Source organism: Bradysia coprophila, unplaced genomic scaffold (genome assembly GCF_014529535.1).
Source record: "Bradysia coprophila strain Holo2 unplaced genomic scaffold, BU_Bcop_v1 contig_297, whole genome shotgun sequence".
NCBI lineage: Eukaryota > Metazoa > Arthropoda > Insecta > Diptera > Sciaridae > Bradysia > Bradysia coprophila.
Genome location: NW_023503555.1, coordinates 870,113 through 881,054, shown reverse-complemented (window position 1 = coordinate 881,054; position 10,942 = coordinate 870,113). Strand labels below are relative to the sequence as shown.

At 36.2% G+C, this 10,942-nt stretch overlaps 1 protein-coding gene across 2 annotated transcripts; it reads left to right on the top strand.

Annotated features, from left to right (window-relative positions):
- Positions 1 to 1,634: 1,634 nt before the first annotated feature.
- LOC119078706 (ribonuclease Oy) lies at positions 1,635 to 9,408 on the top strand. 2 transcript variants are annotated; one of them, XM_037186374.1, is made up of 3 exons: positions 1,635 to 1,831; positions 8,530 to 8,831; positions 8,888 to 9,408. In XM_037186374.1, the coding sequence occupies exons 1-3, from the start codon at positions 1,773 to 1,775 to the stop codon at positions 9,400 to 9,402; spliced, it is 876 nt and encodes a 291-aa protein (XP_037042269.1). In that variant the 5' UTR covers positions 1,635 to 1,772; the 3' UTR covers positions 9,403 to 9,408. The 2 variants fall into 2 exon arrangements, with proteins under 2 accessions (XP_037042269.1, XP_037042270.1); XM_037186375.1 differs by lacking the exons at positions 8,530 to 8,831; positions 8,888 to 9,408 and adding exons at positions 5,966 to 6,249; positions 6,405 to 7,057 and having other exon boundaries at positions 1,655 to 1,831.
- Positions 9,409 to 10,942: the final 1,534 nt, after the last annotated feature.

Here is a 10,942-nt window from a genome sequence, read left to right as displayed (position 1 = left end):
CGATTACCCTAAATTCATGATGCAAGACTGTTCTGCAAGATGTTAAAAGATAGGTTCATTATGCAAATTACAGCAGGGGCGAAAACAGAGAGTGCTTATCGTCGACCTGTACAGCAAATTGTAGGTAAGACTGATAAAGTAATAGATTTAGTTCACATGTGTTTGAATGGCTTGAAACTGGGCTATCACCCTTTTAGGTGTGACCTGGAATCCATCGATTTACGAACCATCAATTTTTTATATGAAACGTCATCATACATATAGTCAGTAGCAAGCATACGGAGATGTCCGCCCTTAAAGTTACATTGACAAAAAAGTTTTAAAACATTACCTGGAGGTGTAGACAAGGCAGTTCTTGAGAGCTTGGTATAGTTCTTACCAATGAAAGTGTAAAACAGGTATGGTCTATTGTCCGCCCGGAGGACATAAAAATTTGATTTTCGTACTTAAACGCACTAATTGTCATATTATTTTGACATAAAATTTGCGTTAAGACAAATTCGCCGATCGACCATACCTGTTCTAGACTTTCATTGGTTCTTACTATCATCTGTATGTACAGGAAAACGTTATACCGACGCACATTCAAGAAGTAATTTTTTATTTTTTCTCTATATTGAAAGGGTCCTTCATAGATTTATGCCGAGGGGATACCATTCATAGAAAAATCTTTGTCAGTAAACAGGAAATCATTAGAAAATCTTAAATTTCATCGTTTGATACATGACGAAGACGAAACGGCTGTCATCTGTTATCAATAGAGAGTACAAAAACAAAGGAAGATCTGTGACTAATAAGGTCTTATGTAGCAAAATTTCTGTTAAATCAAATGAAGTAAAAGATTTTGTTTATGGGTGAAAATGTTTGCATCAAATAAACATTAACGAAGACATTCTCGTTTATCAAAATGAAAGTAAATGTAATTGTAGGAAGTGATCGAACCAGTCTTAAATGTTTTCAGTTTTCGACCGGTCTGGGCTTAGATTTAGATTCAAGCATAAATGAGTAGAGATATGCATCAGCCGAAAAAATTTTACTTGGGAAATGTCTTTTTGTGTTGGTTAGTGCATAACTCTCCTCAAATGCTCTTGGACAAAATATGTATATTTTCTCTAGAAGGTCGACGCTTGAGGAATTTACTTGATTGGCTTATTTGCTGAGCCCATTTTCATGAAATTGATTTATACAAACTACAAATTTTCTCATAGTTTCAACCTGTCACATACGTTATCGACATAATGTTATCGATAGCGCCGACCAAAATAATGTGAAGTCTTTGGGTAATATAGTAAAATACATGTTAGAAAAATTGAAACACAAATTCCCGAAAATAGACCCTGCTTCTTTGTTTATTCTCTCTTGCTCTTTGTGTTATTTTCAATCTAGTATTTCAATTGTTTTAACATACATAAATACATTCTCTAATGATCACCAATACTCATTTCCGCCACGACCACAACGTGAAAAAAGTGTTTGAAACTGCCAGACGTCTTTTCGAATGGATTTAAAAGCAATGTATGGAGCGACATCTTCATGTTTTTCATCAAACTTTGTCTAAATCTAAGTTTGAAATCCAGATGACGCCTGTGTGAAATTTAGACATTTTGTGTTTGTATGAGTGTTCAATGTGTGTGGAATGGGTGGAATCTATTATATTATGACAGAGAGATTGTCAGTGTTTTGAGGAGTTTTTTTTATAAATATTTACTTATTCACTTACGTAAAAACATTTCTACATAACTCTAAGGAGCTAGCGAACGTTTAATTTCAAGATGCTTAAATTTTTGTGTGTCTTCCTAACAATTACATATTCACCGCTTTGCCGAGGAAGGTATGTTGGGTTATTTATTAATGGGGTGTTTAATTGCAGAAGACATCAATAATGTTAAGCTTTTGTGGTCAACATTTTTTTTTTTATTTGTTCTGATTGTGTTTTGTCATTTAGAAATAATCACAAATACGCATATCGTTCGGCATCATCTCATTTCCATGAACAATATTTTCTTCCGACGACAATTATGTTTATCAATTGAAAATAGCTGATATTTTCGTATGAAAACAACGAAATTATTCCATTGTCTTATCAATACGAAAAAAGACTTCATTCACCCATAAAGCTAAAATTTGTCGCTGATAAAGATGCTTTGTTTGATGACTTTCTGGCGATTTTTTTAAATTTTTTGTTTTTTATTTTATTTATTTTAAACTTAAACAAACTCCGTAATTCAGATAATGTGCAAAATAAAAAGTCGTGAACTCATAAACGCGGTGTAATCTACGTACATTGATTTTGTGATTCCAATCACTTAAACGAAGTGTGCAAATGAAACTTTTTTTTCGTACTTATAATCTTGGAGTTGTATGATCATTCAATTTGAGAAAATAAATTTCGCCTAAAATTGTGGTGCCCGCCCACTGCAAATAAATTTATTCCGCAACATTCATCATCACAAATTTTTGTTCAAGTTGTCGATGTGGTCACGCTCCGTTTCGGTAAAACGAATATTATGTAAAGCAGGCTTAACATCTTCTGTTAGTGAAACTAATATTTACAAAATGTTGCCATGCATTCATCTTGGTCAATTAATTATTATTTTACGTTTCATCAGGTCGGAGTTTAACTTCCCAAAATACCAAAGTTTCGGCAAATGTATACACTGTATAGGAAGTAAATTATAATCTATGACAAGAGCAAGTTCAATTGAAAATTTCAGTTTGTCTGCCTTGCTTTGAGTAAACTTTTAGAGAAGAAAAATCGTGAAAATTCCACGTAGGTATAAAATCAAGAAAATGTTTCGGTTTCCTTTTTTTTTTGTAAATTTGAGAAAATTAAAGAAAATAGTATTTTTCGTCACAAGTGACGAAAAGTAGAATTTTTCAGGACTAGTCTTAACTAGTCTTCAGGACTAGTCTTAACTAGTCTTCAGGACTAGTCTGAACTAGTCTTCAGGACTAGTCTTAACTAGTCTTCAGGACTAGGCTTCGCCTCGTTAGGACAATCTTACGACGTGTCCTGAAAAAATTCTACTTTCGTCACGAGTCACGAACTACGTTTTCTGTGCCGTAAGGATCATAATGAGACGAAAAACAAAACAAAAACTTTACAACGATTTCAGCTTTTCTTAGCAATCACTTTTCGATCGTAGGTGCAGTGACGAAATACGTCGAATTATGATCCTAAAGCACAGAATTTAATTTTTTTTCTATCTCGAATTTTCTTGGTTTTCTTGATAAAAATTCGAGAAAATCAAGAAAAAATATTCTCAGAGACTGGTAGCTTTTTGCGTGTTCATGCTCACACAGTATCAAATATTTTAAATCGGCATTTTGAGTTTCTCAGACTCCGACTATTACCGCAAGTTTAACCTTGTAGAAACGACAAGCAGGCTACTTTTCTTTTGTTCCAAGTATCGCCTAACGTTTGATAATTATTTGTTCACCGAGGAAAGAAACGTTCGCCCCAGAAAATTCAATTTTTAACTTTTTTCACGAGGTAGATACAACGCTTCTCAGAAAAATAGCGCCCGAAATATCAGGGCGGGGAGAAAGTGAGTTTTTAACAATATTTTCTCCACTCAAAAGGCTATGTGAGAAAATGATGTTTTGTTAACACTTTGTGATAGTTCAGAGGAGGAAAAATAAATTTTCTCTCGTCTTGTTTATGTAGATCAGAAAATTCTTCCGCGGTATGTCACCTTTGTTTTTTTTTTTTTTCAAGAATGTGCAGCTATTGGGGTTACGCTTTTCTGTCACTTTCGCCTCTTGGGCTTACATTTTGCCCACAGTAGACAGCATATAATAGTTATTTACGTATCTGTTGTCGACAATTTATTTTCGTCAATTTCGCGAGCTGTAGCCCGAACAAAGTTTTCGGCTCGACACATGGAAACCTTAATACGTAACTCTTTCGGCCTACTCAATCAGTACGTAAATAATTATTTTTGTTTCGTAGAGGAAAAACGGTTAATCACACCTCGAACTTATGAAAATCTCGTTGTCCTCGTTTCGCTCTCGCCGCAAAACTTAACAAAAAGTTTGCTATTAGTAGAATATGGATGGTAGATTGAGTCTGTGACTTTGTCCTAAGTCTTGAAAAATAAATTTTTCTCAACTCAGTGACGAAAAGTAAAACTTTCGTTGCCTTTTTTGAGAAAAACGTCGTATACAACTCGTCGATAAATGATTTTTTTGGCACACGATGTGTATTGTCACACTCGGCCTACGGCCTCGAGTGACAATCTACACATCTAGTGCCTTAAAAAGCATTTATCACTCGGTTGTATAAATTACTATTTCGCAACAAGTGACGAAAAGTAGGACTCTCCGTTGTCTTTATTGCGAAATTTATTGTATACAACTCGATGATAAATGCTTTTTTAGACCTCCGGCCTCGAGTGACAATCTACACATCTAGTGCCAAAAAAAGCATTTATCACTCGGTTGTATAAATAAATATCCTATAAGATGATGAGTGACCTTAGTTAGAGCTCGTTATTTTGTATTCTTTTGTCTTTGCCGATAATTTATAATAGGAGCTCCTGTAAGTGTCCGTACAAACGTTAAAGGCTGCAAATACAATTTTTATCGTTCCACTGAATTTTCTCTGTTGTAAAACTAGGCTGAGATAGGAATTATATGTTATAATGATGGGCGACTGAATCTCAACAGTTTTATTTTTGAGACCGCTTCAATGGACCACCATCAGAATTTTTTACACAATTATATGGTGCTTTGTAGTGTGCTAGTTGATCAACCATGGAAAAAATGTGAAATTGAAACCTAAATAGCAGCAAGATAGCGGGGAAAAAACATCAATGACAAATGCTGTTTGAGAACATTGCATGACTAACAATGATAACGAGCGTGTTTTTAATTCAAACATAATATTGGTGAGAGATTCGAAGATTCTCACTGAATAATGTGGAATTTAATTGGAGTGAAAACGAGTCAACATTAGCAGATGTTTTTATTGTGAGGCCACTAGCAGCAATAGTAAATATGGAGGCAAAAGCTCGCAGAACAAAACTCTTTGTATATATCCGATTTCTTCCTGTACTTGTTTGGCCCAAACAATTTGCATTGTTTTTGTCCTCGTATTAGCGATAAAAATCATGTTGAATAAATGCTAAGACTACTTACCACTCACCACTCATGCTTGAAGTGCGTTGCGTCATCTTTAGTTTATCTCATAATAAGTTGAGTATTCGTAATTAGATAGTTTACCCTAGTCGTTTTTAATGCGACTGCAAAACGTAGGGTTGCTAGGAATCTCGCGCCGCGTCATTCACAATAATTCACATTTTGTATAAGGAAGATGTCACTTTGTGAGTTATTGTGAATGACGCGGCGCGAGATTCCCTAACACCAAACGTAGAGTACGCTGAGTTCATAGTCCATCAATGTGAAGATACATTTTTTCTAACGTGGTCCAACTCAAATTGAGCCAGGAGAATCTACAATTATTTTAATTTCACAGTGCCTTACGCACGTAAAAGATCCAACTTTTCTGTCTAATGCATAGTTTCCTCTTACCAAAAAAATGCTCCCTCTCACATGGAATTTTTTCAATTTTTCCTTTGTTTATTTGACAGCTCGCTCTCTCACGGCTCTCTCACGGAGTACTTTTTGTTGAGTGTAATGGACACTTTAAGCTGATCCCCTCCGTCTCTCTGATTTTTCGCATTTCTTTTACTCTTCCAAATGGCGAATGAGAGAAATCAGAGGAAACAAAAAGTACATCTCAGATACGAAAGATACTGATTCTCTTCATGGTCAAATTTTCTATAACCACTTACAGGCGAAAAGCATATCGTTACTGCAACGGATCTTTTACTTCATTTATGTTTAACTTACATGTTGATACACAAGGCCACATTAGTTACTGCTGATTGCTTATTTATGATCTGTCGTTAACAGCCCTCGTCCTTTCTATTTTAAAAACCAAAGCAAATCTTTAATCCCTCAGAGATGACGATGTTCAGTTCATTGCGGATAACAACCACGATTTTGATGTGTTAATATTCACCCAAGTATGGCCGGTAACCGGTTGCATATCGTGGATGGAGCAAGGCCATCACCATACATGCACTCTTCCATCGCCCAAGGAAATCTGGACCATTCACGGTGTTTGGCCGACAAGATTTGGCACGATTGGGCCAGGTTTTTGTAATCGAAGCGCTACATTTGATGTGGACACATTACGGCCATTCGAAGATCAGCTGAAACAGTTTTGGATCAACATCCATAAAGGTGAACTTAAATGTTGATAGAGCAACACTGCAAAGAATTCAAATTGGATTGAAATTGGTCGGAACATTCTGTGACAGACATTTCACACAGATTTCTTTGTAGTCTTTACTGTAGCGACAGTAGTTTAGCGCAACTAACTGACATAAATTCATTAGGCACACCATTGGAAGACCTATGGAAACACGAATGGTTGAAGCATGGAACATGTGCGGCCCAGCTCGAGGAATTGAACAACGAAAATAAATATTTCGGTCAGGGTTTGTCGTGGCTGCAGCAGTATTCCATGTCGTCGATACTGCAAAAAGGTGGAATTTTACCCGACAAAAGTCACACGCTGATCAGTATTCATAAAGCCGTGGTCAGTGCGTTGAACAAGAATCCATCGATTCACTGCATCTATGACCAACATCGTGACGAAGTATTCTTGGATGAAATTCGAATTTGCTTCGATAAATCATTGACATTGGTGGACTGTGACGGTGTGGTCGATGAAAGTGAAGTTCTTATCGATTATCCCGGCGGCAAAGTGATCACCAATTGTGATCTGAGCAAACCGATTCTGTATCCGAGCGTCGTACCACCGTCTCATCGACCCGAACAGAGAAACACCGAATGGAAATTCCCGTTTGTCAATCTCTATAAGTTAATCGAAATGATTAAATGGGCTACGTTATAAGGAGTCCGAAAGTGAAACATTTTTCTTTAAAGAAACAACAATATTTCCGATGCACCGCGACTGTTTCATTGGTGCAGATATCATCGATCTTGTCTAACGTTTTGATAATCAAATTTCCTTTTTTTATCGGGACATGGAATCAGTACAAAAATTTATTTATTTTCCCCGCTCAAAAAAATCTCATCGTCTTTCGGTGGATGTGAAACAAAACTGGTTTAAACCGGTCAATCAGACCTATACAATTTACAGGATTTTCAACAATTTTTTTCGTTTAAGTAGACACTAGGAATTCAAATTTGGGCAAAACATTTTCCATTTGCCTTCCAGTCACTTTTGTCTTCATCCAAATGCATGGAACAATCCTAACAACTGTACAGTACATAAATGGGAGCGTTTGTGATTTTTTTAATTTAATTTTTTTGTTTTTAAAATTTTTACATTTAAGCAACTAATTAGTCAGACGCTGCAACCACCATGCCAAAGTGGCTACAGCATACAAAATTGTTCTACCGTTTTTTTTGATTAATTTGAAATAAAAATTTCTTTTTTCAAATTTTATGTTTTATTGCACGCACGTATCACTACACTAGTCGAGTGCCCACGGATTTGCACAGGACTAGTATATTTAACTATTTTAATGCAGAGAAACAAACAAAAATTGCACGCGTCAAATAACGCATGAAAGAAAAAAAAACCAGCGCGGTTCAGCCCTAACTTTTCCCCAGTTGCAGTGGTATGCCAAAAGTTTTAAGTAGGACTTTTCGTCTGGCTCCTATAGTGAGACAAGATAACTTTCATTTTATTTATTTATTTTAGAATTAAAAGATTAGTTACAAAAACATCCGCGTAGCTCCAGTTTGATTTAATCAATTCACGCCGTAAGTGTGCCTAAAATTTGAATTTCAATTGAACGATTCGATGAAAAATTGAACCGAAAAGTAAATTTCAACGCTTTCTTGTATGAAAATGACGCTGCGTTAGAAAGTATTACGCACTTTCCATTTTGAATTTCGACCGCACTTACGGCGTGAATTCGAAGGAGCTACTAAACTTTAAACTTTACATTATAGACCAGTGGAGTACCCACGGTTTTGTTTCGGATTACAATGATGACAAAATATTTAAAATGTTTCCCCGTTGAAAGAATGTATCCTCGACGTAAAAAGGCAAAAATAATTCACGCGTCAAACAACGCATGAAGATAAATAAATCTGGTCTCCGTTCTAACTTGTCCTCAGTAGTCGATATACCAAGTTTCAAAGATCTAGGGCAGTGTTGTCTTTAACTTTTCGGAGCAAGGGCAAGTTTTCAATGGACTTATGTGTGAGCCTGTGTTAAAGGCTAAGTCTCCTTTGCAAACGTGAAAGACAAACCTATGTTAAAGGCTAAGTCAAGGTAAACATTTGTCTCTCGAAAAACCCTTGAATGACGGCATGATGGTGGCTTAAAACATTCATAGTCTTGGAACAGAAAACTTTGCATCCCACTCGACAAGCGTGCATGATATTAATTTAGGCTGTTTTGTAAGTTCGTCAGTGAGTTTGGGTCATCGGAAAAGTATGACAGCTGAGACTGATTTAATTTCCATTCAAAAAAATTTTCAGACGAACTTCAACATCTGTAGACATAGTGTTTACAGCGGACAATAACCAAGATTATGATTTTCTATCATTTTCGCAACAATGGCCAGTTACTCGATGCATTTTTCTGGCTGAAAAGACTAAGCAAAACATTTGTGCAGCGTCGTCATGGTTTGACGAGCAACGTTGGACGATTCATGGCATTTGGCCAACTCGTATCGGAACAATTAGTCCGGCTTTTTGTAGCAAGGTAAAAAAGTTTGATGTTCAGCAGCTGGAACCATTCTTTGATGAACTAAGTGAACATTGGGTTGACATAGGAAATGGTGAGTGATGTGATTGGGGTTTTAGATGCGTGTGTAAGCCATGTATAATTCGATAGACACATCGTCCACTGTTTTGTGGAAACACGAATGGGTTAAGCATGGCACTTGTTGTGCAGAAACTGCACTTGAGACTGAAGCAACGTATTTCAGTCAGGGACTGCAATGGTTGGAAAAGTTTAATATGACACAGATTCTGAATGCTGGTGGTATTGTTCCCGGTGGAGTGTACAAGATCACTCACGTACACAATATGATTCACAAAGAAGTGAAAAAAGTTCCGTCGATTCATTGCGATTGCTCGAAAAATGGTGTAAGTTATCTGAGTGAAATTCGACTCTGTTTTAGTAAATCATTGGAACTGATTGATTGTCACGTAACCGGTAATTCTGAAGTGGTCTATGGATCGGCAGCTTCGAAATCAGAGATTGTAACGAATTGCAATTTACATGCGGACATAATTTATCCTGATAACGTACCGGCTGTTGATTGTGACATTAATACTATCAGTTCATGGGTACACATAAAATTACAGAAAGTTTACGATTTTTTAAAACAAACATTGGTGAACTGATGATCATGAATAGTTCTGGAGTCAGAAGTTTTTTTTCTAATTTTCCGGGCATAAAGAGCTAAATCATAAATTTTTGAACTCTCGAAGTGATTTTTTTACTTATTTAAGCTACGAAAATTTTTGGATTTAATACACTGGAAATGAGGTAGTTCGGTAGTTCCGATGGCATTTCATATTCTAAATAAACTTACTTTTTATAAGCAAAAATTCGATTTTTTGTTCTTTCATTGTTGTTCACTTTTGAAGTCCCTCAATTTTGGTTATCTTCTTGAAAGCTAAATAATCATCTCCGGAGCGATAGCGGAGGACTTGACGCAGTCTAACTTCCAAAAAAAGAACGAAGAAAATTTTTTGAGACGCGGCAACTATATACAGCCGAACATTTCAGTTTCTACCCTTTGGTTTATATCACCACAAAACATATTCACTCGACTATGTAGGTTTAAAATTGCCGGAGATACATCGTTTTGAAATTGGTCACTTTTCATACAAAATACACCAAATTGACTTTTCCCAAACAATCAAAATCTTTCAACTTACTCTGTATGTTTCTATCTATCTATCGACGGTCGATCTCGGAAACTAGTCAGCCAATCTCCATGAAATTTTGCAGGAACCTCAGGGTGGGCATAAAAATGAAAATGTGATACGCCATTACCCCAGGAAAAACCAGAATTTTGTTTTATTGGCCTCGAAGTGGTTTCTGAGTGTGGTTTTCGAGGGTCGGGAACGCGTTTTCGGCTGTAGCTTAGCTGTATTGAAACCTACAGAGGCGTGCGACCCATCAAATGAAAGGTATTCGTAATACAATTTGAACAAAAAATAATTTAAAAAATCGGGGCAGATTCGTTTGAGCTAGAGTGATTAGAGTGACCAAATTTTGAGCTACTCGAGCGTAGAATGAAAGGACTAATATTTTTGCGATTATGAGAGATAGAGAGTTACTTTCTTCGGCAAAGTCTCAGAGTTTTACGAGTAGAACAGAGGGGCGTCGTAAAGTGGCAAATGTTCAGGAACATACCAGCAAGAAAATTTATCTGCCACATGCGACGCAGATTTTTTTGGGTAAAATTTTGGTTGTTTCAGGTCAAATATTTTTTGGTAAAAATTATTTGGCAGATGATGAGAAAAACTAAGCCAGCTTGTTTGAACTAAAATTGGGTGTAAAATTTAATTTTTGCGTAATATAACGAAGCTGAAAGCGTCAACTCTAGCGATATCATTCATTTTAGAAATTGTACTTCAAAGACTGCGTCACACTTTTCTCGAAGAGATTTTTGTTGGGATAACCTTCTAAGAGCAACGTAACTCAACCACAATATACGTTAGAATTAGAATACTAATATCACAAAACTCTCACAGCCCGAGCAATTATAACAATTATTGTACAAAAATAACACCGTAAGTGCGCGCCTCAGAAATTTTAGATTGAAACGTAATTTCACGTGTTGGGTGTTTTATTTAACTCGATTCCTATAGAATTCCTTCTGCAATTGTTTGAATGATTAACGGTTCAATTCAGGAATAAAGGTAAAACCAT